This window comes from Hyperolius riggenbachi, chromosome 12 (genome assembly GCF_040937935.1).
Source record: "Hyperolius riggenbachi isolate aHypRig1 chromosome 12, aHypRig1.pri, whole genome shotgun sequence".
Classification (NCBI taxonomy): Eukaryota; Metazoa; Chordata; class Amphibia; order Anura; family Hyperoliidae; genus Hyperolius; species Hyperolius riggenbachi.
This window is the reverse complement of record NC_090657.1, coordinates 19935942-19962501: the sequence shown is the minus strand read 5'-3', so window position 1 is coordinate 19962501 and position 26560 is coordinate 19935942. Positions and strand designations below refer to the sequence as shown.

The 26560-nt window shown below is 45.3% G+C and overlaps 1 protein-coding gene across 1 annotated transcript in view; it reads right to left on the bottom strand.

Annotated features, from left to right (window-relative positions):
* Positions 1-8569: 8569 nt before the first annotated feature.
* The window catches only part of APOH (apolipoprotein H), a 42630-nt gene continuing 24639 nt past the window's right edge, over positions 8570-26560 (bottom strand). Inside the window, exons 4-8 of the mRNA XM_068262358.1 lie at positions 22181-22257; positions 20314-20502; positions 19087-19266; positions 15157-15354; positions 8570-8845 (exon numbers count right to left, since the gene is read on the bottom strand). Coding sequence (XP_068118459.1) covers positions 8772-8845; positions 15157-15354; positions 19087-19266; positions 20314-20502; positions 22181-22257 — 718 coding nt within the window. The 3' untranslated portion in view covers positions 8570-8771. The remainder of the gene's footprint in view (positions 8846-15156; positions 15355-19086; positions 19267-20313; positions 20503-22180; positions 22258-26560) is intronic.

Here is a 26560-nt window from a genome sequence, read left to right as displayed (position 1 = left end):
ATACTGGAGGACTCTCGGCTGCAAACCCTCTTGAGCGGTGTAAGGCTCAGGAGGTAAGAGGGGCAAAGATGGCATGTGAAACAATGGAGGCTAAGGACGGATTCAGGTTAAGAACACATCTACAGTCCCTATCTCATTCGTTAACCGAGGACTACCTGTATAAGGCATAAAAGCTGATGGTGTGACAAAACCAGTGTATCCAGGTACCAAGGTAGACCCAGAAATCCAGAAAGGTTGACACCAAGGCTCCTGGGGGAAAAACTGGTTCGAGGGATTACTCTCTAGTAGGATATCTCTACAAATAGCAATATTCTACTACTGGATTCCATAGTAAATAATCTGTAGTTTACTGATATTTTACTATAGCTAAACCTAACCCTACTCTCACACAGAACCTTCCCTCTACTGATACCTAACCCTAACCCCCCCCAGTGGTGCCCAACTCTAACCCCCCCCACCACCGGGCATTTCTAAACATACCCATCACAGCAAAGCTGCGATATGGAAGGTACATTTTGTGGCAATGAGTACATTTCAGCACCTGATAGCATTGCGGGCTTGCATAGCGGGTGGTAGTAAATCCACATCAGAAGATATTGCTAACATACCAACTGAATCTGTTTCTCGGATTGGAGACAAGATAATGGTTGTCGGAGCAATGGATTACATTTATTTTACCATGAAAGGTGAGTGGTTTTTGCTTTCTTTTCTGAAGCATTTGGTTGAACAAGTTCAGTGAGGTGAAAGTGAATAAAGGTATTAAGAGTCAGTCAATATGTATCTTACAATGTATCAGCTTCACTGTCCTAACAGATACTTCACCAAGCAGCAGCGTCCCCGACCCTCCTCAGCATGGATTCTTGCTTCGGCTCTCCTCGTGCTCTGGCTCTCCTCTCCCAGATGCTTTGCCACCCATCTGGACTCTCATCTCGGGACAATGTGACATCACACCCTACCAACCAGTTAAGATGTAAAAAAAAACTTTGCTCCACGCAGACCTTCACCCGTGGCTAGGCCACGGCAACCAATTGAGACCCCTGGCTTCTGCTGTATAGTAGGCTGCAACTACCCGCAGCTCACACAGCACTTGTGCTGGGCGGTAGGATCACACAGAGAGCCTCTGCACATACATCCACATACCCCAGAACATGGGCATCAAATCTTAGTTTGCCGTTTTCTTTCCTTTTCCAACACCATGTAAACCTTCCTGGTGGTAAGCTATGCCGCGCAGGAGGATTTCTCAGGCCCTGCTGGGCTGATTCGCTTACTTTTTTTTTTTTTTGTAACACGCAGCTAGCACTTTGCTAGCTGCGTGTGCATTCCTGTCGCCGCCGCTCCGCGTTGAATCACTGCTGATCGATCTCAGGATAGAAGTCCAATTCTTATTGAGGCAATTGTGGACAAACAGCAATACAGCTCACTTGTATCGGAGCAAACTTATGGGTCCTTAATCATAGCTGAGCTATGACTAAGGACCCATAAGTTTGCTCCGATACGCGTGAGCTGTATTGCTGTTTGTCCACAATTGCCTCATTAAAAATTGGACTTCTATCCTGAGATCGATGCAGGGCAATTCTTATCTACTACATTTTGTATGTGTTCTGACCCTTGAAATTTATCTTGATATGAAGTGCGGCCCACGCTCCAAAAAAAAAAAAAAAAAAAAAGTTGGGCACCACTGGTCTTAATGATGATGCTATCAAGGAAGAAAAGTTAACTACAGCTGTACCTGTATCCTTCCTGGCTAGCAAGCAGCTTCTGAATGCTGGACAGAGATCACACAGAAACATTACGCCCCTATATACACACTCAACAGCGGTCTTTTAGGCTCTCGCTACTTTTCTTATGATACACCTAAAAAAAAAAAATCTCTTGCTATTATTCAAGCAGTTTATAAGACTGATAAAAAGTCAATCCAAATGTTGAAGGCAAGAGATTTTTTTTTTTTTTTAGGTGTTTCACAAGAAAAGTTGTGAGAGCCTAAAAGACCCCTGTTGAGTGAGTGTATGGGGCTTAAAGAGAATCTGTATTGTTAAAATCGCACAAAAGTAAACCTACCAGTGCGTTAGGGGACATCTCCTATTACCCTCTGTCACAATTTTGCCGCTCCTCGCCGCATTAAAAGTGGTTAAAAACCGTTTTAAAAAGTTTGTTTATAAACAAACAAAATGGCCACCAAAACAGGAAGTAGGTTGATGTACAGCATGTCCACACATAGAAAATACATCCATACACAAGCAGGCTGTATACACCCTTCCTTTTGTATCTCAAGAGATCATTGTGTGTTTATTTCCCCCTTCTGCTCTCATGCACTGAAGTTTCAGGCTGCTTGTTTCTTCCTGCAAACAGCTTTGCCCTTGTCTGTAATCCTCAGTATGTAAAAGCCCAGCCAGCTCAGAGGACAATTTATCCAGCTTGTAAGAGAGAAGAGAGAATCTGCCATAATCTAAATAACACACAGGCAGTGTGCAGAGAGGGGCCTGGAGGGGGGAGATTCATCACAGAACCACAACACTGAAGAACCTGGCAGCCTGCCAGACACAGGCCGACAAGTCTGACAGGGGAAAGATACATTGATTTATTACAGAGACTGTTATAGTAGAAAGTGTTGCAGTAAGCCAGAACACATTAGAATAGCTTTTGGAACTTGTAGGATGATAAAAAACAGGATGCAATTTTTGTTACGGAGTCTCTTTAAAGCGGATCCGAGATGAAAAACTAACAAGTAACTTGTCTATATATCTTATCTAAAGTTTAGATCATTTACACAGCAAATGTAGCTGCAAACAAATTTAATAGAATATGATTGTCTTCCTGTGATACAATGACAGCAGCCATGTTGTTTGTAAACATTACACAGAGGCAGGCTTATCTGCATCTTCAGCAAAAAAAAAAACCTATCCCCGCCCCTCCTCCCCTCTGCCTCTGAAATCTCTGGCTAGTAATACCTCCCCCTCCTCCTGCCCAGACTGAGTTCCCATCAGCCCTTGCTACTGCCAAGGCTCTCTGGAGAAACTGGGCGTGGCTTGTTTAGTTTATAGGGAATTGAAGTATTAAAAGAAAAAAGTATTTGACTTGAGGAATGCCCTATAAAAAATAGGAAAGGAACACAATTATGCAATGTGTAAAAGTTCATCTCAGATCCACTTTAAGAAGAGAGGGGGTGGCTGCAGGAGGGAGAGAAACACTGTGTATGTGTCTTATCTGTGTCATAGGCCCAGTGCACACCAAAAACCTCTAGCAGATCTGCAAAATGCTAGAGGATTTTGAAGTTCAGAGCAATTCTAGGCACGTTTTCTAAACATGCCTAGCATTTTTTGGAGCGCTTTTGTGTAGCAGATTACAAATATTGTTACAGTAAAGCTGTTACTGAACAGCTTCTGTAACACAAACGCCTGGAAAACATTGCTGATCTAGCGTTTGAGGCATCATTGAGGCAGAAACCCCTCAGAAATCTAAAAAAATGCTGCAGCCCCCGAGTTTGCGTTTGTGGGAAAAACGAAGTGCTGTGGAGTGCACCATCCCATTCACTTTCATTAGCCAAGCGATTATCCCCCTACAAGCATTTTAAAAAACGCTCCAGAACCGCTCTGGTGTGCACCAGCCCATAGAGAGCATTCCTACAGACTAAAGCTGTGTACACACTTGAAAGATTAATGAAAGATCTCGGACCAATTTTACCCCCTTCCATGTAGTACAAGAGCCATACTCTACACACTCTATTCTATTTAGCTGAACTCCCCATCAGATAAAATCTTTGCAAGATGCTGCACACACAGATGCTGTACACATGCAACAGATCTGTTCCTGCAAAAGATCTGTTCCTGCAAAATGCATTCATACTCTATGATATCTGCAGATCCTCATACACACCTTGTTTAACAGACATTCATCTGCAGATCTGAAGATCCATCCTGGTGGATCTTAAAAAGTCATTTTTAGGAGAAGGAAGATGAATACAATTGTTTTTCTCATCCGTTTATTTTCACCTCAGATGTACTTTAATGCAACATCTATTGGCCTAAATGTGCCTATAATTTTTAGTGATCATAACTTTTTTTTTTAACTAAATGGGGGGGTATCTACAAGTTTCATGAATTCTACTAGACTAACACTTTTCTGCTCAAGAGCCCCATGGCAGTTTATAAATCTCTAGCTTTCCATACATACAGCTTTGTATCATAAAGTCCACTGCAGTCTTTGATAAATGTCATCTATATTTTAGCCAGCAGGTGTCGTTGTTCCACAAATCATGGATGGATACTTGGATACACTACATATAGTAGATTTACAGGCTTATATTATAGAATCTTGGAGGTTCTCAACACATAAACGCATACCCCAAGGGGTACTTAATTTAGTACAATCAGTATATTATAACAATTTTTCAGATTAACAAAAATATAAATACAGTATATAAATAAATCTGAATCCATATTAATAGTTGATTAAAAGTATTAACGAATGATTAAAACGCATTTATTCACAATTTGGTTTTGTAACGATTGCGGAATTATTTCCGAGGTCAGCGCACAAGATGTGCGCTGACACTGCGGAAATCCTCCACAAGCGTACGAAACAGAACCCAGCTTTGGTGCAATGCACTTGTAGAGGGAAATTCCCACCGGCAGATGGAGCTGTGGAGTGCAGAGGAACAACCCCTCTGCACTGCCACAGATGCCAGATGAGAATTGCACGAATTGCAACAATGCAGGGCAAGATAGCCCTGAGAAAGCGAGAGTGAGCACAGCGACAGAATGTATGTGTGTCCACCAATCTAGTCGCCACTCAGCGACGGCGAACACACAACAAGACAGAGTAAAGGAACAGACAGGACTAACTACACGCGGTGCCCACACGTTAAGTGCTATAGCGACAAAGCGTGTGCCCGGCACGGTCGCCACACGAGAAGCGCAATAGCGACAAAGCGTACCAACCCTGACTAACCAAAGAAACACGAAAACAAAAGAGAACGCAAACGCTTGCTAAACGGTTCCCTCACCGAGACTACAGCAAGTGTTCGATCCAGACAAGACAGACAGAAGGAGCGACCAGTAGCAACCGCAGCTATGGCCTAAACTCCCAGACAGAGTACAGAAGGAACCACCGCCGCTACCACCAGGCCGAATGCGATACAGACAGACAGATAGATGGAGCAACCAGTAGCAACCGCTGCTCTGGCTTGCACCCCTAAGACAGAATACAGAAGGAACCACCGCCACTACCGCTAGGGCGAATGCGATCCCAACAGACAGAACGATTTCTTGTTGACCGCCGCTGGCGACAAGACAATCGCAACAGACAAGACAGAACTAGGCAATACAGATAATCAACAACCTAACTATGCTAGAAGGAATGCTAGTGCACTCCCAAGGATTACGCTAAGATAATCTTAACAAACAATATGCAGAGGTCTGAGACTCAAGGTAAGTCTAGCAGGAACAAACCATCATAACCAGCAAGGGATTCTGGGAGGAAATAGTATTTATACTGCAAGCCATCAAAGGAAGCAGCTAAGCAATTTGCAGTCCAAGTGGATGCAAATTCCTCACTAGAGCAGCAGTTCAGCAAGTTGCAGAGTGAAGACAGGTCTCCTTTCCAGGGACCTGCAGCACTCAGACTTACAAAATGGTCAAAAAGCTGTCTGCCTGTGCAGACAGCAGAGCAGATCATTACAGGTTTACTCTTAAATAGATATGCATTGAAGAGTACTTAAGATATTGCTTAAAAATAGGTGGTACTTGGCCAATGCAGTGATTAATAAAAGGGTACATGCAATAAAAAAAGTTTATAAACACTGTTGTAGGTAATTACTGTATTGGATAACTGCAATATCTTTTATTGCCAGCAGGTGTCATCATAGTACCACATAATACAGAAAATGCATGTAACACACTGGGCATATCTTCAGACAGCAGCATAAATAAGTGCAGTATGTGCTTTTGCCACTGTGTATTCTCATAGCACCACATTTACCAAAGTCGTGAGTGTCATACAATGGGGTTTCTCTGCATACACTTTTCATCACGTATAACTTTCATTGAGGTTTATTGTACAGGTTTCTATACATACAGGCTTAGGTCCTAAAACAAATTGCAGGAACCCACACCAACCAGATCTCTGACCTGACAGTCACAGAAGCAGCGACTCTTGATTGCTATTTGACACCATAATGTGCTATTCCGATTGTTGAGGCTGGAAGGGCACATACAATTTTTATTATTTCTGAAGGTTGAATATACTAGACTGCAAGCTCTTGTACTTACCGGTAGTGTCAGTTACTATTCTGGCACAGGGAAAGTGTAATTAATCAAAGTTAGCTGGAAATCTAGTTTGGTTATTCTGGAGAGAATGGCAACATTTTAGAACCTCTGGCATGTTTTAAATATTGTCCGTGTCCCTCTTGTGGAGTTTATCTGTCAATTCCTGTTTGGCAGCTGGGAGTAGATTAGAAGTGAGAAGACTTCTTAATGTTTTACAGTTGTCAACAGAGCAGGATTTTCAAAGACATTTGTCTAAGGTGGACTTTCCCAGCCAACTGGGCAGATTTCAGCTAGTTCCTGTTGTCTCTGTGATGATCTGCCTGTGGTCTGCTCATACGCATGCACGGGAGGCAGGCTGATGCAGGTGCATATTGGTTTATGCGCATGTGTGAAAACAAGCATTTGGGCACACGCATTGATACGAAGATTTGCGCTAAAATGAACGATCAGCACAAATAAAAAGCATAAAAACAAGGAACACCAAGAGCCCCAATAGTGTAAGTGTAACATGTACTGGTAAATGGTTACTAGATAGAGTAAATATTAATACTCACAAACCAGGGTTACCATTAGGCAACCACTGTAAAAGCAGGTGGGGAGATTTTCTTGACCCCACTCAGGAATAAGTCGCTCTCTGTAGATGAGAAAAAAGGGGGTTCAACCCTCCACCCAGGGTAGACTCAATACCATGCAGGAGAACAGAGGCGCTAAAAGGATAAAAGGAAGCTAAATGAGCTTAAAAAACCAAATTCTTGGTAAATAGAGGAGGTAGTGGTGGACTTACCTCCTCCAAGTAGACACACAACGACTGTAGTAGAGACCGTCAATATATTTTATTTATGAACTCCAAATATGCAACGCGTTTCGCAGGTTTGATCCCGCTTCATCAGGCAATAACAACGGAGCAATAGCATATGTGGCCAGTAGGAGAGCCAGGCACCTCTGACCACATATGCTATTGCTCCGTTGTTATTGCCAGATGAAGCGGGATCAAACCTGCGAAACGCGTTGCATATTTGGTTTTTTAAGCTCATTTAGCTTCCTTTTATCCTTTTGACGCCTCTGTTTTCCTGCATAACATATAAAAAGCAGTGTAAGGTTGCACACTGTGCCGATTTGTTCTCTCAGCTTTGGCCAACATTTAGGGGTGTAACTAGATGGGAGCAGCACCTGCAGGGGGCCCACAGCTGCCAACCTTTCCTTCCTCCGACACAGGGGACTATACTTCATATCAGGGGGTTTTGTGGCTACACTTGTTATATGAAGACCATGGTGGCCACACTTGTTTTATGACCCTTGTGAGATGGGCCCACAGGCCATGAAGGGCACCAAGGGGAGGCAAAGGAAGGGGTGTGACCATCAGAGGTCCCCATGAATTATAGTTATGCCACTGCCAACGCTCCTGTTATCTGCTACTGGTTCCTGTGTTGATTTCCTGTTGCTGACTTGGCTTGTTACATCACTTCTGATTGAACTCTGCTTGTCCTGATCCTTGGCTTGTGACTCCTTTATCCTTGAACTGCTCCTGCCCTGACTTTTGGCTCGTCTACCAGGGCTGTGGAGTTGGAGTCCGAGCAATTTTGGGTACCCGGAGTCGGAGTCAATGTTTTCATAAACTTCGGAGTTGGAGTCGGCTGATTTTTTTGTACAAAATCCACAGCCCTGGTAAGTATTAGACCAAGGAGTCGAGGAGTCGGAGCCATTTTGAGTACCTGGAGTTGGTGGTTTCGTAAACTGAGGCGTCGGAGTCGGAAGACTTTTGTACCGACTCCACAGCAGTGTTGTCTACTATATATGCTTGTTTGCCACCGGCCTACAGTCCTCAGCTATTCCAAACTACAACTCAGGGTTACCTGTTCTCTAAGTCACCGCTGAGGCAATCTCAGGGGTCATGCATGACCTGGTGGCTATTAGCCAGCAAAGAGTCCGTTGCCCACTAGGGAAGTGGCCCATCATCCCTTGCAGTGTGCTATGGTGAAGGCCCGTAGCCGGTTAGACTCCAAGCCTTGGAGGAGGTCTACGCCTACCACTGGTAGTGAGGTCAATGGTACCTGTTGAATGATAACACTCTGGGACCTCAAGAGAGCAGAAATCTCCACAGAGGCAGTTATAAAAGTCTGAGATTACTGCACAAAACTGAAGGTAAAGGGTTTATTTTGGGAGGGGCGCTTGAGTTCTACATTATATGAAAACATGACCTATTTGGCTATTGTGTATATATCAAGTTTATAAACAAATCTGGGACTTCCTTTTTCAGAATAAATACAAAAAACTGTTTCCATTAGAAGAGACAAAAAAACACCCTGTTGATAGCACAGAATGTTTATTTCTCGTAGAAAAGCAATTCTGAGCCTGGTGAGGGGCATCTGCAGCAATATCCAGAGAAGGAAACCACAAATCTTTGAAGCTGCTTCCAGCAATTTAACTAGCAATTAATGAAAAATTCAGCTGTTGAAAGCTACTTGAACGTTTTTTTGCTGAATTCCCAGCATTGGTAAAAAAAAGTAATTACTGCTCAGATTCTGCAGCACAAGGGGTCATCCTGGAGGGATCTGTGGAGAACACTGAGAAGACTCCAGGTTCTGCAGGAGAGAGAGAGAGAGACAATACAATGAGAAGACTCCAGGTTCTGCAGGAGAGAGAGAGAGAGACAATAGAATGAGAAGACTCAGAGTTCTGCAGGATAGAGAAAGAGACAGTAGAGTGAGGAGACTCCGGGTTCTGCAGGCGAGAGAAAGAGACAGTAGAGTGAGGAGACTCCGGGTTCTGCAGGAGAGAGAAAGAGACGGGGTGAGGAGACTCCGGGTTCTGCAGCGGAGAGAGACAGTAGAGTGCGGAGACTCCGGGTTCTGCAGGACAGAGAAAGAGACAGTAGAGTGAGGAGACTCCGGGTTCTGCAGGATAGAGAAAGAGACAGTAGAGTGAAGAGACTCTGGGTTCTGCAGGATAGAGAAAGAGACAGTAGAGTGAAGAGACTCCGGGTTCTGCAGGATAGAGAAAGAGACAGTAGAGTGAAGAGACTCCGGGTTCTGCAGGATAGAGAAAGAGACAGTAGAGTGAAGAGACTCCGGGTTCTGCAGGAGAGAGAAAGAGACTATAGAGTGAGGAGACTCTGGGTTCTACAGGCGAGAGAAAGAGACAGTAGAGTGAGGAGACTCTGGGTTCTGCAGGATAGAGAAAGAGACGGGGTGAGGAGACTCCGGGTTCTGCAGGATAGAGAAAGAGACGGGGTGAGGAGACTCCGGGTTCTGCAGGAGAGAGAAAGAGACGGGGTGAGGAGACTCCGGGTTCTGCAGGAGAGAGAGAGAGAGACAATACAACAATGAGAAGACTCTGCAGGAGAGAGAGAGACAATAGAATGAAAAGACTCCGAGTTCTGCGGGATAGAGAAAGAGACAGTAGAGTGAGGAGACTCCGGGTTCTGCAGGATAGAGAAAGAGACAGTAGAGTGAGGAGACTCTGGGTTCTGCAGGATAGAGAAAGAGACAGTAGAGTGAGGAGACTCAGGGTTCTGCAGGAGAGGAAGACAATGGAGTAAGAAGACTCCGGGTTCTGCAAGGGAGAGGGGCAATAGAGAAGGAGACTTTTGGTTTGGCAGGTGAGAGGCAATAGAAAATAGTCTGCTTTCTGCAGGGAGGAGAGAAAGAAAGAGACAGTAGAGTAAGGAGTAGGGTTGCAACGGTATGAAATATGACGGTATGATAACTGTCTAAAAATAAATCCTGGTATATGGTATTACAAAATGATTGCTTTGTTGCTAATCTTTCAAGAGGGATGGGGATGGACAACGGAGTAGCGAGGGAAGCCTCAATAGGATCCTGAGGCTTCCCTCTCTAAAGGTAAGTATGTAAATTGTGACAGAGCTTTGGCTTGGGTACACTTTAAAGTTAAAGTATGTTACGGCCAGAACCTGAAAACTTTGGGATCTGGCCGGCCAATATCCAAACTGGCTAGCTATTGGTGCCCCTATATAGGTTAGTCACGTAGTTGCCTCCAGTAGTGGTGGACAGTATAGTTGCTCCCAGGATAGGTTAGCCAGGTAGGTGCCTCCAGTATATGTAGCCAGTATAGTTACCTTCAGTAAAGCTGCCCCCAGTATAGGCTAGGTGCCTCAAGTATACAGGTAACCAGTATAGTTGCCTCCAATACAGGTAGCCAGTGTTGTTGCCCCCAGGATAGGTATAGGTGTCTCCCAGTATAGATAGCTAGTATAGTTAACCCCAGTATAGGTATAGGTTCCTCCAAGTATAGATAGCTAGTATAGTTACCCCCATTTTAGGTGCCTCCCAGTATAGATAGATAGTATACTTGTTGCTAGTATAGTTGCCCCCAGTATAGGTAGCTAGTATAGTTACCCCCAGTATAGATAGATAGTATACTTGCTGCTAGTATAGTTGCCCCCAGTATAGGTGCCTCCAGTATAGGTAGCTAGTATAGTTACCCCCAGTATAGGTATAGGTTTCACCCAGCATAGATAGCTAGTATAGTTGCCCCCATTATAGGTGCCTCCCAGTATAGATAGCTAGTATAGTTTCCCTCAATATAGATAGCTAGCATAGTTGCCCTCAGTAGAGATAGTTAGCATAGTTGCCCCCAGTATTGGTATAGGTGCCTCCCAGTATAGATGGCTAGTATAGTTGCCCCTAGTATTAGTATAGGGGCCTCCCAGTATAGATAGCTAGTATAGTTACTCCCAGTATATGTATAGGTGCCTCCCAGTTAGATGACTAGTATAGTTGCCCCAGTATAGGTATAGGTGCCTCCCAGTTAGATAGCTAATATAGTTACCCCCGGTATAGGTGCCTCCCAGTATAGATGGCTAGTATAGTTGCCCCCAGTATAGGTATAGGTGCCTCCCAGTATAGATGGCTAGTATAGTTGCCCCTAGTATTGGTATAGGGGCCTCCCAATATAGATAGCTAGTATAGTTACCCCCAGTATAGGTGCCTCCTAGTATAGATGGCTAGTATAGTTGCCCCCAGTATTGGTATAGGTGCCTCCCAGTATAGATGGCTAGTATAGTTGCCCCCAGTATATGTAAAGGTGCCTCCCAGTATAGATGGCTAGTATAGTTGCCCCCAGTATAGGTATTGGTGCCTCCCAGTATAGATGGCTAGTATAGTTGCCCCCAGTATAGGTATAGGTGCCTCCCAGTATAGATGGCTAATATAGTTGCCCCCAGTATATGTAAAGGTGCCTCCCGGTATAGATGGCTAGTATAGTTGCCCCCAGTATAGGTATTGGTGCCTCCCAGTATAGATGGCTAGTATAGTTGCCCCCAGTATATGTATAGGTGCCTCCCAGTATAGATGGCTAGTATAGTTGCCCCCAGTATAGGTATAGGTGCCTCCCAGTTAGATAGCTAGTATAGTGGCCCCCAGAATAGGTATAGGTGTGCGGCGGGGGGGAGAGTGGGCAGAAACAACTCACCTTCCTTCAGCCAGCCACACGTACCGTCTATCTCATTCTTCCCAGGCATCTTCACGTTAATAACAGCCCCTTTCTAAGTGCTAGTAGCTTGAAAAGCTAATGCAGTGCCATGAGGGATTTTTATAAAATCACATCACTCAAGTGGGATCACACCCATAGCATTGCATTAGCAAGAGCTTTTCAAATCAGAAGCGCTTAATAATGTACTGCCAGTGGGTTCCAGGCCTAACTGCACTGTGGCGCGTTTTTTTGAGATACCTGCTTTCTCAGGTCAAATTGGTGCAGCATCTACTCATCCAAGCAATAATAGCCTGGCACCTCCAGAGTGTTTGTTGTTCAACTACCTGAGCGTAAGTCCACCACTACCTCCCTTTTAAACAGTTTTTAACACATTTTACTCTGATTTGGTGCCTCTGTTTCTTAAACTTTAAGAACATACATGTCAAACTCCGGCCCACGGGCCAAATCTGGCCCTCGAAGCCATTAAATTTGGCCCCTAAGTGGTTTCCCCACTTTGCATCATGTTTGGCCCACTCTAGACCACCAGGGAAGCTATATTGGAGGTGAAGCCCTAGAACACCAGGGATGCCATATGAACTAGGGAGGGGGAAAGCACTTAACACCAGGAAACTGTATAGGGGAGGGAGGGGGGGCCACCAGGGAACTTTATAGGGGAGGGGGAGGGCCACCTGGGAACTTTATAGGGGAGTGGGGGCCACCTGGGAACTTTATAGGGGAGGGGGGGGAGGCACCTGGGAACTTTATAGGGGAGGGGGGGGGGCCACCTGGGAACTTTATAAGGCAGTAAGGTGGCCAGTAGACATTGAGGTTGGCCTGCGATTAGGTCCCAGTGTACAATTTTGGCCACATTTGCATTTGAGTTCGACACCCCTGATTTAGAACTACTGTTGTCCACCCCAGGTGGAGGGGTGTATCCCTGAGTACAGGGTAGATATTGGGTTCTGGACTAGAGAGTGAATGGGAATGCAGTGAGAAGACTCCAGGCTGTGCACAGAGTAAGAAATCTTCGGGTTCTGGAGAAGACAGGGCCCATATGCAATTAACTTTTTCACCTGATTTATCTCCTAGGAGATAACTTTCATCTTCTCTATAAACTACATTTTGAGCTTTTTAGAATTAAAAAAAAAGTTCCCTTGGTTAAAAAGTGCTATCATATATATTTTGAGTGTTTTCTTGCTTGCTGGTGGCTTAAAAGGCATTTTATAGACACATTTGAAAATATCACCTGGAGAAAACTCAGGTGAAAAAATGAATTGCATATGGGCCAGGGTGAGAAAGCATGGTGAAAATTCACAGACAGTGGAGACGCCGGAGTTCATTTCCATTGTAGAGAGAAAGCGGCTTGTTGGTGCATTAGCTGTAATGGGCCATTAGTGCTGCTTGACAGAAACATATGTCATATCTGCAGCACGCTTAATTGTGTGCTGCATTTATTATTTACCAGACCACATTCCTCAGCTCCGGCCTTTCACAGACATCGTCACTAATGTAAATATGTCAGCGGCTATCAACAGATCACTTGTGGTCAGAATTAGCAGCCTAGCGAGTGCTGGAGAGGCTTCCGTAGTGCTGCTTACACTCCAGCTCCTGCTCTCAGGCCTGGTCACTGTCATAAATCCATGCTTCTAACCTGTCTTCATTCCTTCCTTTCTCTCATCCTTCATTTATTATTTAATCCTTCCTCCTGCCCTCTCTTCTTTCCCTCCTTTGAATACTTCCCCTATCTTCTACTTTACTTCCCTCTTCCTTTTGCTCTGCTTTCCTTCCAGTTTCTTTCTCATCCTCCCTACTCTACCTAGCCCTTCCCCATCTTCCCTACTCTACCTAGCCCTTCCCCATCTTCCCTACTCTACCTAGCCCTTCCCCATCTTCTCTACCTAGCCCTTCCCCATCTTCCCTTCTCTACCTAGCCCTTCCCCATCTTCCCTTCTCTACCTAGCCCTTCCCCATCTTCCCCTCTCTACCTAGCCCTTCCCCATCTTCCCCTCTCTACCTAGCCCTTCCCCATCTTCCCTTCTCTGCCTAGACCTTCCCCATCTTCCCTACTCTACCTAGCCCTACCCCATCTTCCCTTCTCTACCTAGCCCTTCCCCATCTTCCCTACTCTACCTAGCTCTACCCCATCTTCCCTTCTCTACCTAGCCTTTCCCCATCTTTCCGTCTCTACCTAGCCCTTCCCCATCTTCCCTACTCTACCTAGCCCTTCCCCATCTACCCTACTCTACCTAGCCCTACCCCATCTTCCCTTCTCTACCTAGCCCTTCCCCATCTTCCCTACTCTACCTAGCCCTTCCCCATCTTCCCTACTCTACCTAGCCCTTCCCCATCTTCCCTTCTCTACCTAGCCCTTCCCCATCTTCCCTACTCTACCTAGCCCTTCCCCATCTTCCCTACTCTACCTAGCCCTTCCCCATCTTCCCTTCTCTACCTAGCCCTTCCCCATCTACCCTACTCTACCTAGCCCTTCCCCATCTACCCTACTCTACCTAGCCCTACCCCATCTTCCCTTCTCTATCTCCCTCTTGTTTCTCTCTAAGAGCCAGTTCACACGGACGTTTTACTGGTGCTTGGCGGCGATTACCGCTAGCATCCAGGACTCGTCGGCTAAAGGTTCTCATTCAAGTGAATGGGAGCGCTTAGAATTGTGCGGTTACAGTTGATTGCGCAAATGTTCCGATTTACCGTGTTGTTTAAGGCGATGGCTTCTAGGGTCGATTCACCCACGCATCATGTCCCCTTGTAAGGACGAAAACCGCCGATCGCAACGGGAAGCTGACAGTCGCCGTAACGCTGACCCCTGGGGGGTACTCACCTCGGGTGGGGGAAGCCTCTGGATCATATCGAGGCTCCCCCCATCATCCTGTGTAGCACAGCGGTCTCGCTTTGCCCCTCCAAACAGCGGCTCCAGCGCAGGCGCAGTATCGGCTCTACGCTCGGAGGTAGGCGGAAATTATCCGATCGCTGTAGGTCCGCTCTACTGCGCCGGCGCAAGTCTCCTGCGCCTGCGTAGTAGAGCGGACCCAACAGAGATCGGCTATTTTTGCCTATCAGCGTGCTGAGCGCCGCAACAGTGCCCCTGCTAGAGCCAGCCAAGGCATCAGATTAGATGTTTTTGTTTTGCAGAGGGCTGATTGGCTGGCCATCCCTTCCAATAGGATGACCTCACTGTGGTAGAAGGGTCTAGCACGGAATATTTTTGCATGCAAATTGTTTTGGAAGCTAACATCCTCCATTAGAGTAATGTTGCAGCATCTGTTTTGATTGCAAGGGGTGCAGTCTGCCTATAAGAGGCTCTGCACACCTAATCTGGTAGTCATTCAGATGCACCCTGGTCTAGGATGCGCTGCCATTTCTCTGTGCTGTGATTGGTTGTATGGACTGTATGATCACATCGTAGTGTGTGTGGTAGCAGGTTTGGTGTAATAAGGCAGAAAATACTCACTCTTGTAGCAAGCCGGTATGGTGAAATTGCCATCGTTGCATCGGCTCTGCACAGTATAAGCACACTTTTCCTCTTTATTCTTGCAGAAATATGTCAGGATATCACCATGTTGAATCTGCTGACCTGAAATCTCGTCCACGCGTGTTCTCCTGCCGTTATGTAGAACAGTAGCCTTGGGTGTGGTCACCTGACATGGAGCTGTACATAATGAGATAGCAGAACTGCATTACTGGCTAAAAAAAATGGTCTCCAATCAACCACTGCTTACCTGTATTGATTCCTTATTAATCTGGTCACATGATTACTGCGCTTCATTCAAGTGATGCCATCTAGGAGGAGGCACTGTGTGTGCAGCGAACAGGCAGGCCCTGCATCTGTTGCAGCCTGGGAATAGGGTGGGGTTTTCAGACTGTGACATACAGTTGGTCTCAACAATGCCTCTGTATAGAGCTGCTGAGTTTTGGCTCATAAAAACCAACCTGCTGCCCTGCAGATTCTCAGGTTCCATCATGCTTTGTAGTGTAAGAGCAGCAAAGGTGACACCACTGTAGACATATAAGCTGACACACTGTAGACGTAATGGATACCATATTCTGTAAACCAGCCCTAATTAATTCTTCCCCTAGTGCAACTCATGAGCGGAAACCGCTCCCATTGCATCATAGTCTGGGTTGTATATTGTGGGTCAGCACTTCCAGATACAGGCTGCACCCGAATTGACTACCTGCATAGAAGTGCAGCAAAAGATTGGCAGCGCTCCCAGGCTGCAAATGAAATTTAAATCAACAGAGGTTAGCCTAGGAGTGCTGCCAATCTTTTACTGTTTTGTTTTTTTTAATGTGTAGACCATTTATGGCTAGCAGCCCCAGGTAACAATTATGTTTTAACTGTTAGACTAGTGGTTAGGTCTCTTCCATGAGGGTACGTCATCGTCGTGGAAGAGTCTAGTAATAAATAATCTGTGCACATGTTGAGTGTTGAAGCTATCATCCTCCTTTGCTGTATCTGTTTTGAATGCAAGTTGTGTAATTTGCCCATATTGCGAGCTCTGCTCATCTATGCAGGTAGTGAATTCAGGTGCAGCCTGTATCTGGAAGTGCTGCCAATATTACCTGCTGCACAACAAAATGTAAGTATATTTATGGCTAGCTGCATCCATGTGTATCAGTTTGCATGCAAATATTTAGATTTAGATTAGGGATTAGTGCATAATTTGCATCTGATTTTATTTTAAGGTGTGTATTTAAGCCCCTAGGGGGCTCTGCACACCTCTGTTTGTTTTATTTCATTTGCAGCCTAGGAGCTGTTGTGCTTATGAGCCATCCACATGACTATTACTTAGATATATCCCCACGTACATGTGACTAGTGACTTTTATCTAATACAGTATAATTTCATTATAATTCACTCCAAGGGACCTGGAAATCTGGTTTACTATATCAGAAATTGTCCTAGAAATGGCCTGGCATGCCCTGGTACAATCTCTGCTTCAAAAGACCAAATTTGTCCTCGCATTGGAGGTACAGTACAAGCACTTGCACATTTGGTGGATTACAAGGTTAAGTATACTTTAGGGCTGCATAGCCAGGCTGGACAGATCACTAGTACAGTAAACAGGGCTCCTGAAAATTGCAGCCATCACTGAGTAGAGGCAGCCTCATTTCAAGTGAGTGGCTCTGATACCTCCGTGGGTGGGACTTTCAGGACGTGTCCTGCAAAACTTTCTGCTCACACTTGAGCCAATTATGAAGCCTCTCTTTAAAATGCAGCCAATCATGATAAACCACTCGCATCTGTAAGGTGAGTGGCTCCGATACCTCAGCTGGCTGCACTTGGCACTCTACTCTCCTTAGTTTTGCAGCTAGTAGTCCTGCTCTGATCTGCACTACAAGTGAAAGTAGCCTGCACTGCGCTCCACACACTACCAGGAGCAGCATCGCTAACAAGGGAAGAGATACCCGGTAGTGAGTACAATCCCATGGGAAGACTGTGACAATACTTTTATCACTATTACAAAGTGGAATTTGGTAACACTGAATTTTATATTGTTTATTCCTCGTTTTCCCCAGGCTTCTTATTTGTACAGTGTTGTATATCCAGCACCGGTGCCATTCTTCTTGTCTTACAAATGCTATTAGGCATCAAGTTACCTTCAACCAGCCTGAAGAGAGCAGCTGACCATGCGTTTCACACTGACACATGATGCATGCACCGCCCACTTTTTATTATAGCGAGATTATACTGTATTACAAAAAGGAATCTAGAGTGTGCAATAAAGAATAACAGCTGATCAGATTTAAATACAAAACTTTCTGAACGCATTGGTGAATACTGATTAATGGCTAACTAGAGGGGACATCTTGTATGCACAAATGAGGACCCACAGGGATGGGACTCGATGACCTAGACGACAGGACCAACTTCTGTTTAGATGCGTTGCCAGCCTGCAGGCGTTCTGTTGCTATGGAGAAGGAATGACGGCAAAGCGATGGATGGAGCGGCTTCCAGTGGGTGGGGTGAGGTTGTTGCTAAAGGTGATGTCACATGTCAGGGGGACACCAGAGCACACAACATTCTTGGCCAAGATGAGCTTTAGACCTGCAGCTTTCATGGTAGGTAACCTGAGGTTCTGAAGTTTATATTAATTCTCTGTCTCTGTTTACTAGACTGGAAACAGTAAATTCGGGCGCCTGAGGCTAGTGGACAAATCGGGCGCCGCCATTCACTCCTATAATAAATATCGTTTAATGGGCGCCCGATAGGAAAAAAGGGCGCCGGAGAAAACTAACGTTTTAAAAGCGGCGCCCGGAGACTTAATGTTTTATTACTGTTTCTCATGATTACACATTATTTAATGATTTATACATTTTTAAATATTATTTTTAAACGAAAAACAGTACAATATTTTTTTTCCAAACATTATTTTTAAACGAAAAACAGTACTTTTTTTTTTTTTTTTACATTTTTAAACGAAAAAAACAACAGAGGGGTCTTAGGTTTAGGCACCAACAGGGGGGTCTTAGGTTTAGGCACCAACAGGGGGGTCTTAGGTTTAGGCACCAACAGGGGGGTCTTAGGTTTAGGCACCAACAGGGGGGTCTTAGGTTTAGGCACCAACAGGGGGGTCTAGGGGTTAGGGGTAGGTACAGGGAGGGTTACTTAGTAATTTTTTTTTTAAACGTTATTATACGTTTTACTATTTAAACGAAAGATTAACGTTTTTACAATTGCAGATTTAATGCACATTATTTAATGATTTATAACTTTAAAAAACATTAATTTTAAACGAAAAACAGTACAATACATTTTTAAACGTTATCCATGCTTATCGTTAAAAACCCGGCGCCCTTTTTTCCCAGCGCCCCTTTTTAACGTACGCTACTAGACTTGCTTGAAGGTTCTGTTGCTATAGAGGGATGACGGCATACAATGGAGCAGGTGGGGTGAGTAGGAGAAGAATGGCTTTGGCCTGCGCTTGGAGGAGAAGATTGGGCAGCCAGATTTCTTGCTCTGATGCATTGGGCCTGCTATACACATGCCATGTCCTCAGTAAAGGCAGCCCTGAACATTCACCTTTGCCGAGAACCGTCTAGCATGTGTATGCACCCTAACACATGCTAATGATGCATGAGGAGTGCTATCAAAACATGCTGCAATGGCTCCTCTTGTATTGTATACTGTGCTAGCATTGGTCAGAATACCATGTGTTATATTTACAGTGCTGCTAATGAATGTATAATATACTATAGGCTACCTGTATAAAAGCTCAGCTAGTGCTTCTGTGACACTATGCTAGGGTAAAACAGCATGCATCACCACAAATACTAAAATCAGCTAATGAAGCCACCAGACTCCTTTGTTTGCAGCTCCCAATGCTTTCATATGCCTGCAGTGTACAGTTTACTCTTATGATCAGGACTAGGGTCACACCTTTACAGAGGGGCTTCTGGCTCCAGTTTCCGTCTTTGTCACAGAATGAAGTCCGGGGACCATCCAGGGCGTAGGGAGGGTTACAGCCATATACCACAGATTCCTTATAGTTGTACTTGCGGTAGGGAGAGAAACTCATGTAGCCATTGGAAATCTCGGTGAGACGCGGACACTTCACATCTACAAACCAAGGAGGCAAAATGAAACCTCAACAAAGGCTCAAATGCTTCCTAGAAAGCCTGACCCACACATTAGTAATCTGACGTCTGATTGGTTGAATGAGGTTTGTGTACCATACAGATCATGACTGTACTCTGTCATGTCTAATAGACACGGTGATGATATCAGTACAATGTGCTTATGGGATTATCTCTTAAAGAGAACCCGAGGTGTGTTTAAAGGATCTGCCTATACAGCCCAGCCTCTGTTGCTATCCCAAACCCCACTAAGGTCCCCCTGCTCTTTGCAATCCCTCATAAATCACAGCCGTGCTGTGAGGCTGTGTTTACATCTGTAGTGTCAGTCTCAGCTGCTCCCCCGCCTCCTGCATAGCTCCGGTCCCTGCCCCCGTCCCTTCCCTACAATCAGCAGGGAGGGAAGGGATGCAGGTGGGGACTGGAGTTCTGCAGGAGGCGGGGAGAGCAGCAGACTGACACTATAGAGATAAACACAGCCAGCTCTGACAAGCTGCTTGTCAGCAGCGTGGCTGTGATTTATGAGGAATTGCAGAGTGCAGGGGGACCTTAGGGGGGTTTGGGATAGCAACAGAGGCTGGGCTGTATAGGCAGATCCAGCCTCTGTATGCAGATAACATTCTTCAAACCCACCTCGGGTTCTCTTTAAGGTTCATACACACCTACCAACTATCTGCCAAACTTTTCTGTTAGGCCCCATACAACTTTTGTTGAAACAACTAAAAACAAGTATTTTGCTATTGTTCAAACAGCTGGTAAGAAGTCAATGCAACAGTTGGATTGACTTCTTATCAGTCTTATCAGCTCTTTGAACAATAGCAAAATACTTTTTTTAAGTGGTTTCACCACAAAAGCTGTTGGACAATTGTGCTGCATAAAATACCGCTGTTGAGCGTGTGAATGGGGCTTAACAGACAAGTTTGGCTGATAGTTGGACAGATAGTTGGTAGGTGTGTATAAACCCTTAGGAAGGGAACGTGACTGCAATATGGAAAGTTATTAGCCTTGTATAAGGATCTCCCGTTAGTCTCACCCCGACACTCAGGGATGGCAGTCCAGGTACCATTCTCAGTACAGGTGGCATTCTCACTCCCGAACATGGCATAGTTAGGCTGACACTGATACGTCACCACATCCAGGTAATTAGACACGTTTCCTACTCTTGGACTGTAGAGGGCGAGCTGGGCGAATTTCGGCACCACAGGAGGAGGACAGGTCACCACTGGAGGACAGGAAATATGATCATCATTACTATAAAGGATGCATCGTGTATATTTAATTCTTACTAGCTTTACAACTGCATATTTTTAAAATGTTATTTGCATTCATCAGAAAACTGTGACATGTTTAATTTATTTTGGCTTTTATAATCAGGTTTCATACTAGATAAGTTCCTGGTTTACTGCAGTGTTGTAAAAAGTCCAGGGTGGAATGAAGAACTATGACATATGTGGAAAGCTACAGTACTGTGCAAATGGTTTAGGCTGGTGTGAAATAAATGCTGTAAACCAAGAATGTTTAAAAAAAAATAGATCGATAGTTTATTCTTATCAATGACCGTATATACTCGTGTATAAGCCGAATTTTTTTGACCAAAAAGTGGTCCAAAAGTGTGGGGGAGGGGGGGGGGGGGGTCAGCTCATACACGGGGCACCATGCCAATGTCCCCTCCGCAGTATTGCCCTCTACACAATGATTTATCAATAGGGCACATATGTAGCCATGAGGGATTCCCCTGCCCTCCTCCAGAGTGGAGTAGTATGTAAATTACACCGGTGTCCCCCGAGTGTCTCCCCAGCATACGCACTGTGGTTTAGCCGCACTGACAGTGTTGGCTGTGTCTCCCCCTTCCCCCGTCAGAGCGGAGTGGCATGTAAATATCAGCAGTGTGCTGATCCGAATGCCGCTCTTGCTATATGCAAAGTTAAAAGCAGCGGAGGGGGATACTTGTGTAGAGGGGGATACTCTGGCTAAAATACATGTTTTATTTACATACTGCTCTGCTTTGGAGAGGGGACAGGACAGTCATGGCTACATATGTGCCCTAATCACACAGCACTATGTAGTAGAGTGGGATACTTTGGCCGAGACGCACACAACTTTAATTTCCGTTTTGCTTTGGAAGGGGAGCAGGGGTACAGTCATGGCCGCATATCCTCCTAAACCACGCCACATATGCTGGATTGAGTGCTTGTTGTGTAGTGTATGGCAAATGGAACAATGACCTTAGACCTTTGCATTCCCTCCCCCAGCTTATACACGAGTCAATCATTTTTACCAAGTTTTTTAGGCAAAAGTTGGGGGGTCGACTTATACACGGGTTGGCTTATACACAAGTATATACGGTAACAATTCAGAGGGAATGAATAGAATTTATTAACTCAGGAGAAAAAGTTAATTGCATGGGCCATAGGGGTTAATTCATGTAACCGCGGTAATATTACCGCGCACACACAGTGCAAGCCAAATATTACCCTTACGCCAGCAAGTCTGCGATATACGCCATACACAAATAGCGTGACCATTGTTGTGGTAAGGTGTGTAACTAAGGAGCATTAGTTAGTTACGAGCTATACCGTAGTAACGGTCACTATAATCGAGAACCGGAGCTTGCGACAAAAGCATAACTTGCGGTACTTACTGGTGTTAGTAAGGGTAATGCTGCTGCACACTGTGTATGTAAGGTAATATTACCATGGTTACATGAATCAACCCCTAGACTCTCTTTTTATATCTATCTATCTATCTATCTATCTATCTATCTATCGTGTTATACAGAACATGGTGACAATGTTGAAGAACAGGTGCAGAAAACTCAGCGACTTCAGTATGGAAGGCGGCCCTATTGCCCCGCTCACCCCAGAATTATTCCATCATGCTGGAGTTCCTCTTTAGCTTACCTTCACACACAGGCGGACTGGTGCTCCACTTCCTGCCCTCCACGCATGCGCTCTCTTTGGCTCCCTGCAGCCTGTACCTGGAGGAGGGGAGACCCAGCATTAGAGGTCAGGCTTCTCATCGGGAGAAGGCTAGAAGATATGGTTTTAGAAGATGCATAAAGAGAATATGTCTATATACAAATGGTAGACCGATAATAACCGAAATCATCATTTGTCTAGGCATCCTCCTCGAGTTTTCCACCTAACAAAGCATGATCAACAACCAATCATCAGAAATGCACTGCTTTTCCGTCTTCTCACTAGTGCGCTACATACAAGAGGAGCCCATGTTGCTCCAACAGCTGATGGCAAAATTCTAGATGAAATAATTTTTTGGGCTGCCAGTAGTGTAATGACTGCACATTAATGGTAGCTTTCTGCTCCCCAGTATGATTCCACAATGGGCTCTATTCTCAAAGACTTCCCGCATGCGGTAAAGTGCATGCGGGAAGTTACCGACCAAAACACCGCCACATTGAAATTCTCAAAAGGTTCTGCATGTTTTTTCCGCCTGCGGAAAAAGTGTGGTAAAAGTGCGGGATTTATGCGGAAAAATTTCCGCAAAAGTCGGTATTTTCCGCAATAAAAGATCAATTCTCAAAAATGTTCAGGTGCATCATTTCGTCGTTAATTACCGATTTTTTATCACCTACAAGTAGTAGGTGATATATTCCGCATCCCATTAACTTTAATGAAGTGTGGAGGCTTAAGGGCTGTGCTTGGTGGACTTTAATTTTTTTTTTAAACACTTTTTCATGCGACCTTTTTACCACATCATTCCTGCATGAATAATGGCTGTTTCCGCATCTTTTTTCCTGCATGCGGAAAATATTAGTGAATGTGGATAAAATGCGGAGTTTACCGCTGGCGGGAATATAGCGGTAAACTTTTGCGGACAATTTGGCTCTTTGTGAATAGAGCCCAATGTCTCTTTCCCAGCATAGCTCCACCATGAGGAGGCCGGAGGGGTGCCCTCTGCAGCAGCTGGGACGATCTGGGGATCCCTTTGGGAAAACTTATTGCTGAAGCCCCCCACAAATATAAGACATCAGCTTGGTACCAGTTCTGCTGGCAGGCAAAGGAAGCTTGGATTTTGCTAGAACTGGTCTTTAAATTCAGGCTCTTTCTTCATCTGCACCCAGGGAGGTATTTCTGATATTTGGTTCCTAATAATAAAGCATTGGAATTGTTATCCTTTCAGTATTTAGCTGGCAGTGAATAAGCCTTGGGGGTGGCTACAAGTCTCTGACAGGGAACATCTGTCACTACTGAAACCAAGCCAAGATTTACAATATCCAGCACCAACGTCATCATTTCACTAACGCGTTTCACAGTGAGTCACCCCCAGCACGTCCCGTCTGAGCAGTCACTGAATACCCCAATCACAGGCGGAGGGGACTTCCAGACCTGCAGACTTCAGGGAATGTGGGGAGGACCAAACTTGGTGCTTCAACAGCCTGATGAGCAGAACTGTCTGGAAAGTTGTGTGTAATCTGTTCAGTGACCCCCCCCCCCCCCCCCAGAATAATTAACTGTATACTTCTTGGCTTGAGAATCCAGAGAACGTGTCTGTAGGTGACAGTGGGCTCGATTCAGTAAACCGTGCTAAGTGTAAGCACGCCTGTGAAAAGCCCTATATCACGCCTAAAGTTAGTTTGGGCGTGATAACTAGGGTGCTAACTGGATTAGCACCGCTTACTAAATTTACATCCCGCACAAAGTCCCGCGCGCAAAACTTTACGCACGCACCGCAAAAACAGCGCTCCCAATCCGCCTATAAGGTCGCATTGGGTGCGACCTTAAGGTCGCAACATGTGACATTAAAGTCACACCCAATGCGACCTTATAGGCGCATCGGGTGCACCGTTTTCGTCACACCGCGATGCGATGTTTCGTGCACACCGCGCTGTGCGCACCCAAAGTTTTCAGTGTGGGACTTTGCGCGCAATGTGAATTTAGTAAACGGTTCTAACCCAGTTAGCACCCTAGTTATCACGCCCAAAGTCTTTAGGCGTGCTAACTGGGTTAGCACCGTTTACTGAATCAAGCCCAGTGACTCAAAAGCACCTCCCAATTATAACTCACATATGGGTTCATTCACTATAACAAATAGCATGCCTTATCAGAGTTGGCGTGCCTTATCAGAGTTACCATGCCTTATCAGAGTAGCATAGCGAGCGCTACAAACTTATGCCTGCTAATTGGCAATGACGAGAGCTCCACTCCTCCTGCCCTGAGCCCCTGCGGGTCCAATCACTTTAAAGGACATTATCCCCGCACTTTGGCTCAATAGGCTGCCTGTCACTTCACAGGAAACTTGACAGGAAGCCTATTGGGCCAATCAAAGTGCGGGGATAATGTCCTTTAAAGTGATTGGTCCCACAGGGGCTCAGAGCAGGATGAGTGGAGCTCTCGTCATTGCCAATTAGCAGGCATAAGTTTGTAGCGCTCGCTATGCTATTCTAGTAAGGCATGCTAACTCTGATAAGGCACTCTATTTGTTATGGTTAATCTACCCCATAGTACTATAGTACTGGCATGGAGTGTTATCATGTTTGGGACACTGGTAGAAGAGAGATTATATCACCCAGAATTCCAGAAGTATGTTTTTTGGGGGACATGCCTTTCTAACTATGTTACCTGGGGGACATGCCACCTGCATGTGATATATAGGGAGATAGTACATATTTATGTTGCTTTAACCCTTTGGGCAATACAATTACATCGCCCAGGAGGGGGCGCAGCACTTTTAAAAAAAAAAAAATTTTTCAATCATGTAGCTAGCCTAGCGCTAGCTACATGATAGCCGCTGTGCAGCGGCATCCCCCCGCCCCCTCCGATCGCCTCCGGTGCTCAGCGCAAGCAGGAGATCCCGTTGAGAACGGGATCTCCTGCTTGGCTTCCCCCGTCGCCATGGCGACGCTCGCGATGACATCACCGACGTCGTGACGTCAGCGGGAGTCCCGATCCACCCCTCAGCGCCGCCTGGCACTGATTGGCCAGGCTGCGCAAGGGGTCTGAGGGGGGGGGGGTTGCGCGGCACGGCGGGTAGCAGCGGATCGGAAGTTACACACAGCTAGCAAAGTGCTAGCTGCGTGTAACGAAAAAAAATTATGCAAATCGGCCCACCAGGGCCTGAGAAATCCTCCTGCGCGACAAACCCGAGCTCAGCTCGGGTTTATCGCCCAGGAGGTTAAGCAGCTGGTGTTGCCAATAGTAGAATATCGGTAATGGTACACTGCCGATATTCAGACTATGGCCTGCCATAACCTATACCTCACATTTCTGCCTCTGCAATCTATGGCTAACACTAACATCCTATACCTGCACCTAACATTAACCGACCTTACTTCTGGCCAAAATTAAGCCCCCATTTACAAATAATATGTTTGGAAATTCGGAGGTCCGCTAACCATAGCCAAACTCCACAGCTTGGCTAAAAATAGCTGATCTCTGAGGACCGATCTCCAGACCTTGCCTAATCATTGCCTAACTCCAGAGCGGCTATGCAATCACACCTCCAAGAGGCATAACTACAGGGCGGTCCAGAGCTCACATATCCAGGAGGCCTCAACTACTAACCTTCCCTGCCTCCACAGGCCCAGATCGGACTACACAATCTTAATTTAACACCCTCAGGAGTAGAATCCCTTCTTTTACAAAAGGATAGAACTAAACAGATATCTAGGTACTACAACTTTGTATTGACATCCCGCTATGCCCCTAAAATTCTGTCTGTGCGGAGGCGATGGTTGGGCACAAAGATCAATTTTAGTAAGGAGGACTAGGTGGACTTTAAGGAGTATTATTATAAATCGGTTATTGCTTCACACGACAGATTAATTAATCTGAAATGGTTCCATCAGGCCTATTTATCTCCCGCACGCTTGAAGAGAATGAGCTCCGTACATAATGGCTGTTGCTTTAAGTGTGGTCAAGAGCAGGCGGATTTTCTTCACTGTGTATGGTTCTGCCCTCAGGTGAACAGTTATTGGAAGTCGGTAGCCCATTTTCTTAGAGACACCTTAGATTTGCCTGAAGTTTTTGACTTCAAATACTGCATGCTGGGTATACTCTTGGATATTCCATGTTGCCGGAGAGATACTACACTCCTTCAGATCCTACTTAATTATGTAAGGAAATCTCTGGTCCTGCAATGGAAACAAAACAGGGTACCAATCCTCCATGATTGGAAGAGATTGGTAAATCAAGCATTACCCCTTTATAAATTAACCTACCAGTCACGCCACCAACCCCATAAATTTGATAAAATGTAGTCTAAATGGGTCGACTCTTTAGATACAACCATACCCAATCTAGACATTATGGTTTCAGTTCAGG